The sequence below is a fragment of the Lithobates pipiens genome, unplaced genomic scaffold, assembly GCF_037356315.1.
Source record: "Lithobates pipiens isolate NorthernLeopardFrog02 unplaced genomic scaffold, aLitPip1_a1.2 Scaffold_25, whole genome shotgun sequence".
NCBI classification, from domain to species: Eukaryota; Metazoa; Chordata; class Amphibia; order Anura; family Ranidae; genus Lithobates; species Lithobates pipiens.
In genome coordinates, this window is record NW_027507787.1 from 128,345,757 (window position 1) to 128,364,335 (window position 18,579).

Here is an 18,579-nt window from a genome sequence, read left to right on the forward strand (position 1 = left end):
CCTGCTTCCCTGTTCATAGCTTACGTGTTTATTTCATAGTATTTACTTGTGCCGATGTCTAATGTTTGCCTTTGTCAGGCTTATCAGCTTCAGCTGATAAGACTGCAGTAATGGCCAAGTTTAGACTGTATGTCATGTCACATGGTCACATGATCACATGGTGTGTAGGAGGAAGCCCTTAGTGATTAGCAGAGTTCAGTGTTGTGCTGTAGGAAGTCCTGATAACAGATAGATAAGACATAGAGAGTGTGCCTTAAAGGGGTTGTAAAGGTAAATGTTTTTTCACCTTAATGCATTAAGGTGAAAAAACATCTGACAGTGCCGGCGCCCCCAGCTCCGCCGTTTTACTTACCTCACCCCTCGAAAGTCCCACGCTCGTCCCGACGTCCTTTCCACTGTTCAGCCTGGCCGCTGATTGGCTGGAGTGGATGGAAAGCAGTGCAGCCATTGGCTCGCGCTGCTGTCAAGCACATCCACTGACACGGAGCGCCGGGGGGGCGGGCCGTGTGATACAGCGAGCGGCTATAGCTCGCTGGCTGTATAGCCGCCGGCTGTATCACGGGAGCGCGCCTGCAGATGCTTCTCACCATGTGAGTGAGCTCGCATGAACGTGAGAAGCACCTGCGGGAGGAAGCAAAGACAGCAGCCGAGGGACCACAGAAGAGCAGGTTCGGGGCCACTCTGTGCAAAACGAGCTGCACAGTGGAGGTAAGTATAACATGTTTGTTATTTAAAAAAAAAATAATAATAATTCACTTTACAATCCCTTTAAATCAGGGTAGATCTGAGCATGCTCAGTGACTTCATTCTACAGAACAAGGATTACAATAATACTAAGCAAGTAAGGAGATATAGACAAGCAGTGTTCATTAGGGTTTTTTATGCCGATTTACATGGGCCAAAAGTTGTAGGGGAGGGTTTACAACCACTTTAAATCCATGCACTAAACACCCAGGCTTGTCACCACGTGAGAGAAAAACTCGCCCCTTTGGGGTTTGGGAGAAATCTGGTAAAATCAAGCATCTCAAATGTATCTTTATGTTGCCACCTCTCAGGGTGATCCACTGACTGCTAGTATTCCTATTAGGTGTGGGCAGCTCCAAAAAAAAACAGGATACGGAAACGATGTGTAAACTTGTTAAAAGTACTTTAAATGATATCTATGTAATTTGCCTTTTATTGTAATATTGAGTGGGATGCGGCACTCGTCCAGTAGGGACGGACGCCTGCCTTACATGCAGCATTGGTCTTAGTACTGTGTTGCGTCTTTCGGAGGTGTTTTTAGCCTGATTACTGGGGAGTTGCGTGCCCATTCTATTTAAATTGAGCTGGCATGTCGTGGAGATCACGCTCCCTCAGTCGAAGTCGGAAGTTTCATAGTTAGTAAGGTTGAATAAAGACACCAGTCCATCCAGTTCAACCCGAGTGAGTGTCTACAATTGTCCCTATTCCTGTACATTGCACACTCACATCAGTCCCTACCCTCAAGGAGCCCACAATCCAAGGTCCCCATTCATATACTAGGGCCAATTTTTGGACAGAAGCCAAATTGACCTACCTGCAAGTCTTTGGATTGTGGGAGGAAACTGAAGTACCCGGAGGAAACCCACGCAGGCACAGGGAGAACATGCAAACTCCAAGCAGGCAGTGTCGTGGTTGGGATTTGAACCAGCGACCCCTCTTATTACTGCTAGGCGAGAGTGCTAACCACTACACCACTGTGCCGCCCTGGAAGTGACGAAATGCGTCAGAAATGATCTCCACGATAGCCAGAAGTGACGTTTGCGGGTCACCTAATGCTGGGAAAACCAGGAAGCCAGCGCGGTGGTCCCTCATGACACGGATGTCTCCTCGTTGCTAGTGATCGGTGACAACATTACGGTTTGCATTTCATGCATCATGAATTGTTTTATCTTGTACATATAACCTGTAAAGGGGGGTTTCTTTGGCTTCAATAAGTTAATTAAACGGGATTACGCTATGTGATTTTTCATCTCCTCACAATATCCTGTTTTCTTGGAGCTGCCCACACCTAATAGGAATACTAGCAGTCAATGGATATCCCTGAGATATGGCAACATAAAGATACATTTGGGATGCTTGATTTTACCAGATTTTGAGTTGAACTCCAAAGGGGCGAGTTTTCCTCTCACGTGTTGACAAGCCTGGGTGTTTGGTGCATAGATTTAAGAACTTTTATCACTTATAAAAAAATTCTAATTTATTCACCTGAAACCACTTCAAGGGACTTTTTTCTTTTATAAGGAATTGTACATAAGCATGTCATATATGCATAGAGTGACATGAGCGCTGCTATGGTGATTTGAAAGCTGCATGATACTTGACTATTTTTAATTGTTTATACTTTAAGTCTTGTCATGGGTATAATACTGTATGCTGGATTGAGAATTGAGTTTAACACAGAGCATTTAGTAATATTTTAATGTTAGGGTTAAACGTGGGTTAATGTTAGATATTAGGTTTACGAATTAGGATTTGTTTGTATAATAGCTTAAGGTTTGCATTTAAGAGAACTCACTAGCAATAGGCATTTGTAACGATCTGAAAAACTTTACCCCAAAGCCCCATACACACTGCTCAGATTTACCAAAACCATGTAGTAGAAGGGCCTGCCTGATTGCATACAAATTGAAACTCCTAAGGTTTGACCTCATATTATATGGTTTTGATAAATCTGAAGACAAAAATCAGCAGAAAATCTGGTAGTGGGGGTTATTTACTAAAGCAAAATCCACTTTGCACTGCAAGTGCACTTGGAAGTAAAGTCACCGTAGATCCGAGGGGGGCATGCAAGGGAAAAAAAAAAAAAAAAAAAAAAACACACACACATTTTAGCTTGCACATGATTGGATGATAAAATCAGCAGAGCTTCCACTCATTTCAGATATACCCCTTAGATTTATAGCAACTGCAAATTGGCTTTGCCTTTTGTAAATAACCCCCAGTGTGTATGGGGCTTTAAAGTGGTTGCAAACCCTTACAAACCACTTTGACCTACAGGTAAGCCTAGATTAAGGCTTACCTGTAGGTCCAAGAAATATCTCCTAAACCTATACTGTTTAGGAGATATTTGCCCCAGGAAGGCGCACTGGGGCAGGCCACAGATCGCAGCGATATGCCGCGAGCGTCGGCTCCCGCACCCATGCGCGGGAGTGACGTCATCGCGGCTCCGGTGAATCACAGCACCAGAGCCGTGAGACCCGGAAGTTGCTCCAGGATCCATGGCAGAGGCGAAGAGGAAGACGGAGGACCGCTTCAGGGGCTTCGTTCTCAGATAAGTTATTCATAATGAGCTAGTATGCTATGCATACTAGCTCATTATGTCTTTGTCTTGCAGGAATCTTTTTTTTCAGGATTTTTTAAAAAGGGTTTACAACCACTTTAAAGTAGATCTGTGGCCAGGCTATGAACATGCAAATATTTACATACCCTTAATAAGCAGTAAATAAAACAAGTCCATAATGACCTCTAATCTCCTTTTTAAGAATATGTAAAATACTAGAATTGTCTTTGCCTAGTCACAAGTGCACTTCATGGGCCAGGGGCTAAAGAGGCTCTTCAGCCTTTTTTGGAAAAAAAAAAAAAAACTCAGCAGCTACAAATACTGTAGCTGCTGACTTTTAATATAAAAGGACACTTACCCGTACAAGGATCCAGTGCCATCTCCAACCGGGTTGGTTCTTTGCTGGTCTTTGTGTCCCAGGAGCTGGCATGTTTAGTGAGGGAAACCTTTACAATCGGCATCTAACTGTGCATGCATGACCAGTACTGCGCTGAATGAATGCTCCAGCAGGCTTCTGGGACATGTCCTAGAAGGCTGCAGGCAGGGGGGTAGGGTGCTGAACTTCTTGTGGAATCGCCTAGGCCTGGGGTCTCTAAACTATTTAAACAAAGGGACCAGTTTATTGTCCCTCAAAAATTAGGGGGGGGGGGTGGCCAGAGGGAGTAAAAATATCTTGCTGTCAGTGCAAGTAAAGAGTGTCCCCTCTTTGGTATGGGGGGGGGGGGGGGGGTAGTGTCCCAACTTTGGTGTCGGTGGGAGGAATGGTGCTCAGTTGTCTATTGCCTATTGAGCCTGAGCCTTTTTTTTTTTAAACATTGTGAAATAAGCTATTTCTGTCCTTTGGAAAATAAAATCCTAAGCACTATCTGGAGTTGGGATCCTGGCAATTCGCCTGTTTTTAAATCATTATACGGTTTGCTTCCTGAAACGCACAGCAAGCGTATTCAAAGTTTGTCCTACACCCTCTGTCTAAACAAAATTCTTTGCGCTGCATGTAATTTCTTTATTCCATGTAATTAATATTATTTTTCGTGTTTGATAGATATTGCAGTTATCTCTTGAGATCCCTGAAGAAGGAATTTCACATAGAATGACTAATCCGAAACATGTTGGATATTAGGAGTATATTGGTTAATGCCCTGATTTTTTCCTCTTAAAGTCTGGGGTCTTTTTCATATACATCCTGCAAGGGTCTCTGCATATTATATTGCAAAATTTTCTTGCCTGTATATTTTTTTCAATACTTCTGTATGTTTTCTGATGGACTAATAAAAATTGTATCTTTATATATTTTTACACTTTTGTACTTGACTACGCTTATTAACCCCACCTATAAAAGTCCCTAGGGGCATATCCTATTTTTTTTTCTGTTGTCAGAGGCAGGAGCCATACCCCACTGTTATCGACAGTGGGGGGAATAATGACCCAAGGGCCGGATAAAAGGCAGCAAAGGGCTGCGGTTTAAAGACCACTGGCCCAGGCAATCTGTCCAGTAGTGGGAGCAGGTAGCTACCAAAACTAGGTACCCGCTCCCCCCAAAAATAGTTAGAGTAGGGGGGAGGAGGACATAAACCGAAACTTCTCTTTTAGGGTGATGTTTCGTTTTAAGCTGAAGTTACTGTATATTGGAACTGAAAAATCTGGTGTAAAATGTTTAACCACTTCAGCTCCGGAAGGTTTACCCAGGCCAGGCCATTTTTTGTGAAACGGCACTGCATTACATTAACTGACAATTGCGCCAGCGTGTACCCAAATAAAATTGATGTCCTTTTTTCAGACAAATAGAGCTTTCTTTTGGTGGTATTTGATCACCACTATAGTTTTTATTTTGCACGCTATATACAAAGAAATGAAATCGAAACAAAAAACAAACACACCACACAATATTTTTTCACATTCTGCTCTAAAACATTCCCAATAAAAAAAAGAAAAAAAAAAAAGTTTAAAAAATCCAATTTCCTTATCAATTAAGGCTGATACAGTACATATTTTTGTTTAAAAAAAATCCCAATACATGTATATTGACAGTGGCAAAGAATGGGTTAACATCAGGGGTGATCAAAGAGTTAAATCCTTTGGGAGCGATTGCCAACTCTGCTTTGGCTGGGGGAATGTAAAGATCAGTGTTCCTGCTTACCCCTCTCACAGAATGGTGGCCTTCCTTTCTCCTGAATGATCAGCAGGTCCCAGCTGACATCGCATCTGCGGGACCTGCTGATTGGCTTCCGCTGTGCCAAATCACAGCGGGAGTGGTTTGCCAGCGGGGTGCACGTGCCTCAGACCTGGAGCTTTCAGATCATGTACCAGGTATGTGATCTGGCACAGAGCGGCCACCCTGCCGCAGTAAATCTACGGTGGGCGGTCGCTAAGTGGTTATTGCTCATAGTTATAAGCCAGCCGTCTGGGGTTTGTTACTTTTATTGCTGTTCCTGTACCCAAAAATGCAGCACGTAATTGAGGACACCAAAACAAATTCACGGATTTACACTTTACCAGGAGATGCTGATGCCTGTAGATTTTAGTTGTTAGTTTTAATGGGATCATGATGGGTCATAGGAGGGGGAGCCCCAAGCTCTTGACCAAAATTGCTAGTAAAGATTTGCATAATAGCGCACCACAAGTTTAAGGGTTCCTGTTCCGGTTTCACAAAGTATATGAATATACAGGCTACACTATAGGTCTGCCTTCAAAATCTTCTACTTTATTATACCTTATAAAGTGACTATAGCATGCTTGCTAACATCTCACCATCAGTTCAATAAGAAGAGTAATGAGGTACTACTTGCCATATTGCTTTTCTCTGCCATAATCTCAAACAAGGAATCGTGCCACTCCAAGATGTGAATGTCCAAAAGTCGAGATGATGGGAAGGAGCGTTTACAGGTGGAGCAGACATTTCGATGCAGGGAGTTGTAATGATGCTCATATGATTCTAGAGTGTCAAAGACCTGAGAGCAACCTGCCGTCTGACACTGAAACTCTGACACCCTGAAAGCAAGAAAAAACACAAAAGTCAGTTAGGACATACAGTACATCATATTGGAAAGGCTTATCAGAAACCTAAAATCGCAAGTTCTGCCCGAGTATAAATATATTGAAATGTTGTATTCATAAAAGGAGAACAACCACATCTATTCAAAAAACTAAAACATTTGCCAAGGGCATCTATGAATAACCCTATGAGGAGGAGAACAAACCAATGGCCAATACTTCTATGTAAAAAGGAAAATTTTAAAGTGGAAGTAAACCCTCCTATCGTTTTCAGCCAAGGAAGCTGCCATCTTGGCCTCCGTTTAATCTTTAACTGCCATGAAGCTGCATGTGATCAGTTATGACACCAGCCATTGGATAGTTTGACAGTTTGGTAGAGAGTACAACCAATGTGACAGTTACATTCCCAGCATGCTGGAAATGCTAACTGTTTTTTCAAACTGTTAGATCGATGGGTTTACTTCCGCTGTAAGTTAGTGGTAATAAACCCAAGAGCAAAATATTTATTATTTATTGCAGCTTACCAAATTAGATGTTATTGCTGCTTTCGTTTTATTTTTTCAAAGAGCAACTACAGTCTGCTCACATAATTTGTAATAAAAACATATTTGTCATTCTGAAACTTCCCTCCAACCACTTTGCATATACATTTATATATACTGTGATTCTGTATTCGCCAAATATGCTGCAGAAATCTCCTTCCACTGAGTCTAGCTGCAGAGATTTTAACTGTTGGCAGTTGAGGATGCTGCCTATTGACTTCCTGGATTCACACAGAGGCACACCTCCAGCTCTGCAGCTCGCATTGGCCCTCTTATCACTCACCCCCCTTCTTTCCTGGCAAGCTCTCGCTCTTTCATAACCCTAGGCTTACGACCTCATGAGAGAGAGGGGCATAATGTCATAAGCCTAAGCTTTTTACCAGACAAGAAAAAAGGAAGTGTGCTGTATAAAGGTATTTCCTGGCAGAAATTTATTTTTTATTTTTGACTTACCGTAAAATCAATTTCTTTGAGTTCATTGACAGACACAAGGCTTCCTTATTCAGAACCATAGGGTTATACCGCCCCCTACAGGAGTAGGATAATAGGCAGAAAAAAGGACTTGGCTATGCCCATGGGCAGTCCTAGGTGGTTTACATCCCCCTCTTTGCTATAGGCCTTCAGTGACTGACAAGAGCAGGTGCGCAAAACATGTCAGTCACGGTCGTCACGGCAACTTATTGAGCTTCACTGACCGCCCTTTCCTTCAGAACGGGAACTCCATTTTCCGAACGGTAGTGGTTGTCCTTTTCCAGAGACTCAGGCTTCTCCCCTCTTCACCACAGGGCGAGCGTCATGGGATGCCAACCCGACGTCTCCCGGACATACACTATAGGACGCCGCTCATCGTGAATAGAGGTACTCTGCTGACTGTCTTGGCGCAGCGCTGTCTGATCCCTAGTCATCTCAACTTGAGATTAAAACAGCGCATATGTTTTTTAAGTGGACAGCAGCCTGCGATAAGTGAATTGCCAAGTTACTGCAACATGGAACTATGAGTCCTCTATGCTTTGGCTACCTGTTAATAGATCTATAGCCGAGAGTTAACCCCTTGTTTCCTGAAGGAAGGCGGCACAGTGTACTATTACTTTTGCTTTATTCCTACTTTTGGATTTTGACTTGACTGTGCAATAAGTACATCCCTCACTGTCGTGCTGGATATGAATGATTATACCCCTGTGCTTCTCTTTTGATTAAATGTGATATTTTTATTTAATTGATTGTATTTATGTTGAGTTCCACTGAGCGCTGATTTTAAATTGTAGGCCTTCAGTTTTGTAACAAGCAGTGTTACATAGTTACATAGTTAGTCAGGTTGAAAAAAGACACAAGTTCATCCAGTTCAACCTTAAAAACAAATAAATAAAAAATAATCGTACAATCCAAATACCCAATTTTATGCCCACAATTGATCCAGAGGAAGGCGAAAAAAACCCCCAGCAGAGCATGCTCCAATTTGCTACAGCAGGGGAAAAAAATTCCTTCCTGATGCCCCAAGAGGCAAATCGGATTTTCCCTGGATCAACTTTACCTATGTTAGTACCCAGTTATATTATGTACATTCAGGAAAGTATCCAGGTCTTTCTTAAAGCAATCTACTGAGCTGGCCAGAACCACCTCTGGCGGGAGTCTATTCCACATTTTCACAGCTCTAACTGTGAAGAAACCTTTCCGTACTTGAAGATGAAATCTCTTTTCCTCTAGACGTAAAGAGTGTCCCCTTGTCCTCTGGGTTGACCATACAGAGACCAAGTTCACTATATGGACCCCTAATATATTTGAACATGTTGATCATATCCCCCCTTATTCTCCTCTTCTCAAGAGTGAATAAATTCAGTTCCTCTAATCTTTCCTCATAGCTGAGTTCCTTCATGCCTCTTATCAGTTTGGTTGCCCTTCTCTGCACTTTCTCCAGTTCCCCGATATCCTTTTTGAGAACTGGTGCCCAAAACTGAACTGCATATTCCAGGTGAGGTCTTACTAATGATTTGTACAGGGGCAAAATGATATCTCTCTCTCTGGAGTCCACCCTCTCTTAATACAGGAAAGGACTTTGCTCGCTTTGGAAACAGCAGCTTGGGATTGCATGCTATTATTGAGCTTATGATCTACCAAAACCCCCAGATCCTTCTCCACTATGGATCCCCCCAGTTGTACTCCCCATAGCATGTATGATGCATGCATATTCTTAGCCCCCAAGTGCATAACTTTACATTTATTAACATTAAACCTCATCTGCCACATAGTCGCCAATTAGACAGTGTATTGAGGTTGGCTTGTAAATTAGAGACATCCTGTAAGGACGTTATTCCACTGCATATCTTGGTGTCATCTGCAAAGACAGAAATGTTACTTTTGATCCCAGACCCAATATCATTTATAAAGATGTTAAAAAGTAAGGGTCCCAGCACTGAACCTTTGGGTACACCACTAATAACCTTAGACCATTCAGAGTAAGAATCATTAACCACGACTCTCTGAATTCTGTCTTTTAGCCAATTTTCTATCCATTTACAAACTGATATTTCCAAATCTGTAGACTTTACCTTACACATGAGCCATGTTTGGGGAACTGTATCGAACGCTTTTGCAAAATCCAAGTATACCATGTCCACCGCCACCCCTCTGTCCAAGGTTTTACTTACCTCCTCATAAAAAGAAATCAGATTTGTCTGACAACTTCTGTCTTTCATGAATCCATGCTGTCTGTTGCTTAAAGTATTTTTGTTCAGCAAGAACTCGTCGATGTGGTCTTTTATTAAACGCTCCAGTATCTTCCCAGCTATAGAAGTTAAGCTAACAGGTCTATAGTTACTTGGTAAAGACTTTGACCCCTTTTTAAATATAGGCACCACATTCGCCCCTGCGCCAATCCAGTGGGACTATTCCCGTCATTAATGAGTCCCTAAAAATTTGATACAATGGCTCTGAAATTAAAGAGCTCAATTCTTTTAGGATCTGTGGGTGGATGCCATCAGGGCCAGGTGCTTTATCCACCTTTATTCTGTCCAAATATTTCTGGACCATATCACTTTTGAGCCATTGTGGATCATTTGGGGCTGTGTCACTGTCACCCCCATTATGGATATGCGCTCCCCCATGCTCTTTTGTGTACACAGAGCTGAAGAAAGTATTTAATAAATTAGCCTTCTCTTTGTCCCCAGTCACCCACTCTAGATTGTTTTGTAAAGGGCCTACATGCTCAGACTTGACCTTTTTACTATTAATGTATTTGAAGAATTTTTTGGGGTTTGTCCTACCATCTTTTGCAATCTGTCGTTCGTTTTGAATTTTTGAATCCTTGATTTCCTTTTTACATATTCTGTTAAATTCTTTGTAACATTTAAATGACACTAGTGATCCTTCATTTTTATATTTTTTTAAAAGCTCTTCTCTTATAGTTTATAGCTTTTTTAACTTTGGCTGTGAGCCACATAGGTTTTGTTTTTAGCCTTTTAAACTTATTGCCCATGGGAATATACTTTGCAGTGAGGTCCCAAACAGTCTTTTTGAAGAATTCCCATTTCTGTTCTGTGCCCATTGAAGCAAATATTCTCTCCCAGTCTAAGTCCTGGAGAGCAGCCCTCATCCTTGGAAAATTTGCTCTCTTGAAGTTAAGTGTTTTTATCTTACCCGTATGTATTTCTTGTTTAGCGCTAACATCAAAGGAAATCATGTTATGATCACTGCTACCCAGGTGTTCCTTTATCTGGACATTAGTAATAAGCTCTGCATGGTTTGAGATTACCAGGTCCAACAGAGCTTCATTCCTAGTTGGGGCCTCAATAAACTGGACCATAAAATTGTCCTGTAATAGGTTTATCATTTTTTGCCCTTTAACTGTCCCAGCAGTGCCATTACTCCAGTCAATTTCTGGGTAGTTAAAATCCCCCATTATTATCACTGTCCCAGCCCTTGCAGCCCTTTCCATCTGTGCAAGGAGCTGAGTCTCCACCTCCTCATTAACATTGGGTGGTCTATAACAAACTCCAATGATTAACTTTGAACTACACCCATCTAAATGCAGTTCCACCCATAATGCTTCAGACTCATCACACTCTCCATCCACCAGGTCCCTTTTCACACTTGCTTTGAGATCACTTCTCACATAGAGACAGACCCCACCACCTTTCCTTTTTACCCTGTCTCTCCGAAAGAGTGCATAGCCAGGAATATTAATAGCCCAGTCATGTGAGGATTGAAGCCAAGTTTCAGCAATACCGATTACATCATAGCTCTCCTCATGCACCACAGCTTCCAACTCACCTATTTTGCTTGGCAGACTTCTGGCATTGGTGTACAAACACTTTAATGCATTATTACATTTTGCTCTGGTGTTTTTCATATTATTTTTAGTAGTACAAATTGCCCTATAGTTTTCAATGGCTGTTTGCAACATGGGAAATTTATTGTCACCTGCCATATCCCACCCCCCATCTATCCCCATTCCACCCTCCATTAATGTCTGACCCCTAACTGACCTGTCTGCCCAATGTAATTCTGGTTCACCCTCCCCCCTCAAACCCAGTTTAAATACTCCTCCAGCCTTCCCATAAACCTCTCCCCCAGCACAGCAGACCCCCTTCCATTCAAGTGCAAACCATCGTTAGCATATAGGTTGCACCCCAATGAAAAGTCAGCCCAGTGCTCTAGAAAAGTGTCAATAGCATTAAAACTCCATAGAACTCTGAGCAATTGATTTTTACGGTAAGTCAAAAATGCCATTTTCTCTTTCATTCATTATCCCATTTTCTCTTTCATTCATTCTCTTTCATTCCTTATTCAGAACCATAGGGATGTCTCAAAGCAATGCCAAACAAGAGGGGTGGGGCAGCCAAGAAATAACAGGCCAACCAGATAACCGGAGCTCAACAAGAACAACTGGAGCCCAACCTGAATAGCAAGAAACCCCCTCAAAAAGGGATAGACCCCCTACACTGCAGCCTGCAGAACCTTATGGCCAAATGAGGCATCCACAGATGCCAGCACATCCACTTTGTAAAATTTTGTGAAAGTGTGCACCGACGCCCAAGTGGTCACCTTCTAAACTTGCTTCACTGACAACTGAAGGTTCAGAAGGCACTCAGTGCGCCTTCCCTAGAAAGGGAGGAATACGACCTCTGATAGAAAAAGGCCTGAGAGTTACAGTCTGTCTGATCCAACTAGACATGGTTGCAGAGGAAGCAGACAGCCCTTTTTGTGGACCATCTGTGATCACGAAGAGGGAGTCTGACCTTTGAAAGGACTCAGTAGCAGCCAAATACACCCTGATCGCCCAAACCACATCCAGGGCGTGCAAGGCAAATTCCTGTGGATGTTGCGGCCTGGGACACAGGGAAGGCAACACAATGTCCTCATTCAAATGGAAATCAGAAACAACCTTTGGAAGGAACGAAGGACGACGAACCACCTTGTCTTTGTGGCTAGCCAGGTAGGGCGTACGACATAACGCCGCCAATTCCGACACCCTGCGAGCAGAAGTGAGTGAGCAGGGGAATTTCTTGAACATTCTTAAAAATAGGATTTTTATAACAGCTTACCTGTAAAATCCTTTTCTTGGAGTACATCGCGGGACACAGAGCCACAGTAAATTAATGTCTGGGTTATATAGACGCCTTTAGGTGATGGACACTGGCACACCCTAAATAGGAAGTACAATTCCCCATATAACCCCTCCCCTTACTGGGAGTACCTCAGTTTTGTAGCAAAGAAATACACGTGTAATCAGAAAGGTGGGGGGTCCTCTGTGACAGATCTACATTCAGGATTCCCCATCGTTATCATATAGCCAGAAAGATGCTGGGGTGAAGGGACAATTTCCCTGGGAACAACTGCTAGCGACTTAGGTAGTCTGCCTGCCAGGTCTCTAACCCTGGAACAAAGATTGCCAAAATGCACAGCACATGTTCATCTGCCAAGGTTAGCAAATGGTTTACCTCTGCCTGGGCTGCCTGACTTCTGGTGCCCCTTGGTGATTGATATAAGCCACTGCTGTGGCATTGTCGGATTGAATCCTGAGAGGAGAATTCTGCAACCTGAACGTTCAGGCCTTTAGGGCTAGATGCGCTGGCTGAATCTCTAGAATGTTGATGGGCAAGGTCTTTTCAGTTCTGGACCATTTCCCTTTGACAGACGCTTCTTCCAGGACTACTCCTCAACCCGACAGGCTGGCATCTGTTGTTACCACCTTCCAGGTAACCAGTAAGAAGGATTTCCCCTTCTGCAGATTCTCGGATATCCTCCACCAACTGAGGCTCTGGTGCACTTTTGGTGACAAACGCATTGGAAAACCTAGTGCCTGAATTTTTTTGTTCCAGGCCGATAGGATACTGTTTTGCATGAAACTGTCTCAAATGAAACTGAGCATAGGGAACTGCTTTGAATGAATCCACCATCTTCCCCAACAACCTCATACAAAAGGCAAAAGGAAGGGCCTTTCTTTGGTGACTATAGGTATAGAAAACATTTACTTTAAAAAAGGAGAAAGCCCACAAGAATTAGAAATATTCCTCAGGAATCTCCCTTGCCTTATCCAGCTGCAGGATTCTGTGGTAACAGAACAATGCAAAAAAAATAAAAAAAAATAAAGGAGAGGGCATTACAGGCAAAACCTTGTTTCCCCTGAATGATGGTACACACCAGGGAATGCAAAAACCAGGGGACGCTGAAAGAAAACCAGACACCTGGCTCTTGATAGTACTCAAAGCCAAATTCTTTTGAACGCCACGTTGAAGAAAAAAGTCGAAATCACCGAAAAGGAATATGGGTGAACATCCACTGACTCACATCATGAACCTTTCCACTTCTGATGATATATCTTCCTGGAAGTAGACTTCCTAGCATTGAGTAGTGTCTGAATAACCAATGCAGGTAAGCCTCTATCCTTCAGCACCTGGCTTTCAACAGCCAGGCCATTAAAGCTAGCGACGGTAAAGCAGGGTGGAAGATCGGCCTTTGGGATATCAGATCCTCTCCGAGAGGCAGCCGCCAGGGGGAGTCTGCGACCAGGCATAGCAGGACCGACGATGCCAGGCCGGGGCCACTAGAATGGCCAGAATTCCTTCGGCCTCGATCCTGCATAACAGCCGCGGCAGAAGCTTAAGACGAAAGATGTAGATCAGACAATACTGGTCCCATGGGGCCACCAGAGCAGCCGCCAGAGGATCCCGAGATCTGGCCACAAACCGCTGCACCTGTTGATCCAGGATGCCAACAGAGCTACCTCTGGAGTGCCTCATCGCAGGCATATTGGTTGAAACATCCTGATGAAGGGACCACTCCCCTTGATCCAGCACCTGTCCACACCTGGAATGTGGATGGTGGAGATGGCCGGGACGGAGTGCTCTGCCCACCATAGAATGCCGGATACTTCCAGGCCCGCTAACACACTCCTTGATCCTCCCTGGTGGTTGAAATAGGCCACTGCCGTGGCATTGTCCAACTGGATCTATAGCGTGAGCCCCTGAAGCCAATTTGCCCAATGATCCAAACAGAGTCTGATTGCCCAAAGTTCCAAGATGTTGATAGGTAGCCTTGATTCCTCCAGCGACCATGAGCCGAGCTCAGGCCCAGGACTCCTCCCCATCCCAACAGACTGGCAGTGGTGGTGACCACCATCCAGTACACAGGGAGAAAGGATTTTCCCTGCCGAAGAGCCAGGGAACGTAGCCACCAGATCAGGGATCCCTTGGTTTCATGGCTCAGCCGAATCAGATTGTCCAGAGATCCTGGACATTTGTCCCATTTTAACAGGATCTCTTTTTGCAGGGGTCTCATATGGAACTGTAGATACCATCAGGCTCAGCACCCGCATGCAAGTCCGCAGGGAGGCCCACCTGCTGGACAGCAGTAAAAGAGTCACCGCCTGAAACTTTTGGAGTTTGTCCAGCAGAAGGAACACTTTGGCCAGAGCGGAATCCAGAGTCAGACCCAGATAATCCAATTTCTGAGCTGGAATTAGCACAAGCTTCTGGTAGTTCATCAGCCACCCAAAATCTGCCAGAGTCTAAATAACGATCTCCACATCACCCCTCAGGGTAGTAGGGGACTCTGCTCACAGAAGAAGGTCACCCAGAACAACAATTTCTCACTGGCGCAGCAATGACAGAAACAGGGCCAACACTTTTGTGAAGACCCGAGGAGCGGAGGAGAGACCGAAAGGTCTTCACGAAAGATAATGCTCCTCTTCCACAGCAAAGTAGAGTAATCGCTGGTGTCCTGCACAAATCGGAATGTGCAGGTAGGCATATCCTTATTGTCGATTGAGGGAAGAATGTCCCCCTGATGAAGTTATGCCACCACCGAGCGAATAGACCCCATTCTGAACTTCCGAACCTGCACAAATCAGTTCAGGGCCTTGGAGGTCCAGAATTGGATGTACCGTACCCTTTTTTATGGGGACCGTAAACAGATTTGAATAAAAGCCCTGGAAAGGTTCCGACACCGGGACAATCACCCGCTGAAGCAACAGGTCTTGTACCGTGTCCAGCAGGGCTAACAAGAGAGAGGGTTCGGAGACAGATGCAGATTGGAAAAATAAATAAATAAACCTGCTTGGGGGGCAAGTCTGGAACTCGATCTTGTAATCAGACAGAATCACTTTGTGGACCCACATGTAGTTCATCAGAGAGGTCCATGGGCCCGGAAACCAGCGAAGACGTCCCCCCACCCGGGATGAGGGTGAGGGCGCCCCTTCATGCTAAAGGGGCCTTATCTGGGGTTCTGGAGAAACCCGCTCTCGGTTTGCCAGAACAGGGTCGCTTGGAACCTCCCGAGGGGGGCTTGAAAGACTTAGAGCCCTTGTCATTAGACCATGAGGGATGACAAAAATCTGTGTGCAGAGAAAGAAGGACCACGCGATGTGGCTCCTTACCCTTTTTAGATTGTGGAAGAAAGATACTCTTCCCTCTGTGACGCTCTTAAAGTGAAACAAAACCCATCGATTTAAACAGTTTAAAAAAAAAAAAAAAAAAAAGGCATGCCGGGAATGCTAACTGCACATTGGCTGTGCTCTCAGCCAAACTATCAAACCATCCAATGGCTGGTGTCGTAACTAATCACATGTGCAGCACCATAGCAGTTGAAGATTAAACAGAGGCAAAGATGGGGAGTTTACTTCCACTTTAATATCATCCAGAGTGGCCACAAACAATCGCTTTGAAAAGGCAGATAAGTTAGGGCTTTTTTTTTTTTTTTTTTTTTAGAAACCTGGTCTGCAGCCCAACACTTCAGCCACAATACATGCCAAAGAACCACCGCTAAAACAGACAGCTTAGAACGCAAGGGAGCTGCGTTCAAAGAGGCATTGCAGACAAACTGCAGCCCCTGGACCAATAGGTCCAGCAAGTTCAGTCAAGGCAGGAGGAAACTGATCACCCTCCAGATCGTGGCACAACAGCTTCGCCCACTCCATCAGCGTTTGAGACACCAGAGCAACGGCTAAGACCATCTGAAGCACCGAAACCACAATAGTGATAGTACAAACGATTCAGAGACTCTGTCTTCCTGTCAGCCGGATCTTTAAAAGCTGGAGAGTCTTCAACCAGAATCATGGTTGAGGAAACCGAGGGATCCACCATGGGTGGTGTCATTTACTTCTTGAGAAGGGGGGGGGGGGGAAGGGAACACTTTCACCGTGCGAGATGGCTTGTAAGTGCCAAAAGGAACCGGCATCTCCACCACAGCCGCAGCTTCAATTTTGAAAAAGTTTCCCGCACAAATGCATTCAGTGCATCCACCCGGGGACCTTCTCGTGCACAGCTACCAGGGCAGAGGAATCATCCTCGCTGTCTGAAAAAATCCAGGAGCACAGCCGCAAACTCCGCAGGATGGGCCCTGTCCATGCCGGCCAAATCAGATTCAGGATCTGACCGATGAAGCAGGGGAAGGCGGGGAACGCTTTTTGCTAGTCCACCGCCCAAGAGTCACCTCCACCCGGGACAGAAAGGACTCCAGGACTTTTGTCAGTGCGTCAGTGAATGGCTGGGACCCACAGCCTCTGAGAGGGGGTCAGGTGGGGAAACATGCTCCTGAGACTCCATAGGGGAAGAAAAGGCCCCACCACACCAAGAGCAACCACTGCTATGGGACACCCCCCATGCCAGTAGTGGCACCGGATCACCAGGACACCAACAACCCCCCCCAAGGGACAGAAATCACATTCTGCTAGATTATCTCAAGACTTTCCATCTCTACTGAGCAATGAATAAAAACATACAAAATAACTATGAGATAGACATATACAAAACATATGGAATACTTTCTCAATTAAAGAACTTTCTACATACTTGGCCTTTTTCTCTACCTCTCCGATTCCCGTCAATATATCTTCCAGGTATAAATGGCGATAAACATCTCCATCCTATAAAGTAAAATGAGAATTCAATTCATTACATTTCTAGGATCTTTCAGAGATGAACTTCAAATCAGATCTAAACACAGGAATAAAAATGTAAATATATTGCAGCATAGATGTGGTGGCTGCATTAATTTTCTTGTTTCAAGTTTGTATTCCTTTATTTTCGCCTGATGATCCTTCCAATAACACACTTCCTGTCCTATCGTGGCAACGTTTACTTGCCTTGCTGTATCCAAAGAGATGCAGCATTGTCATCCAAGGACAGGAAATATGTTAGGATTACAGAAGATGAAGTTTGTGAAGGAGAAGGAATGTTTAAATAAAGGTTTAGCTGCCCGTTGAGAAGGGGGCAGGGGGGTTCTGTAGTTCAGCAATGGGCACTCTGGTAGGGCTGACAACACTGAAGGTGATTTTTGTACAGCAGGGGTAGGCAACCTTAAAAAGAGGAGGAGGGCTACTTAAACAACCTCTGAGAAGTCAGAGATCCCCGGGCATGATGTCAATGCGTGTCACCTCCTCACATCTGATTTAAACCTCTAATTGCTGTACTACCGTGTCGCAATCGCCTGCATTGCATGGAAATCATCGGTTTAAATCTAGTGGTGAGGAGGCAACATATCGCTTCCCAAAACACACTCCGATCGCTTTTCAGAGAGGCGACGGTGCCTGCTGCACTTGTGAATGAGCCCTTAGTTAAATTCGGCAGTGGCTCATTCACACAAAGTTGTGGGGTGGTAAAACCCTTAGGTTGAGTCAGTGTTTTACTGCCCCCAATCCTTACCCCTTTAGCTGCTGAGGCAGCAGCCACGGGTGTGCAAATGCCACAGCTGGCATTAAAGAGGGAGTCCACCTAAAAAAAATATATATATATTAAAAGCTAGCAGCTACAAATACTGCAGGTGCTGACTTTTAATAAATGGACACTCACCTTTCCTTGAGTCCAGCGAAGTGAGAAGCCGAAGCCGAGCAATCGCTCGGCTCTTGGCTGCTGCTGGCGCCATTCTCGGTGAGGGAATCAGGAAGTGAAGTGTTGTGGCTTCACTTCCCAGTTCCCTACTGCGCGTGCGCGAGTCACACAGCGCAATGAGAATGGTCCGTGCTGTCTCTGGGAGCCGTGTGATGTATCTGCTCCCCCTCCCCCGAAAGGTGTCAAATGTCACACCAGAGGGGTGGGTTCTGAACCTCCGCTTTAAGCCCCCTGTTGCTTTTGGTGGGCGCTACCACCTGCCAATCATGACCCATTCAAGTAAATAGGACCACTCTGCAAGTGCCCTGCAACTGCAAGCTTCTGTGGGATCCAAGGGCTTAAAGCAGGTGGTGAGAAAGCAACACAAAGCAGTGTGCTTTAACCTCTGGTTTGCTGTACTCTCAAGGTTGCAGGGCAC

General features: G+C 44.6%; 1 protein-coding gene across 1 annotated transcript in view; it reads right to left on the reverse strand.

The window, feature by feature from the left end:
* The window catches only part of ZNF511 (zinc finger protein 511), a 52,058-nt gene that overhangs the window by 31,694 nt on the left and 1,785 nt on the right, over positions 1–18,579 (reverse strand). The window contains exons 2-3 of the mRNA XM_077454861.1: positions 17,124–17,197; positions 6,091–6,292 (exon numbers count right to left, since the gene is read on the reverse strand). Coding sequence (XP_077310987.1) covers positions 6,091–6,292; positions 17,124–17,197 — 276 coding nt within the window. The remainder of the gene's footprint in view (positions 1–6,090; positions 6,293–17,123; positions 17,198–18,579) is intronic.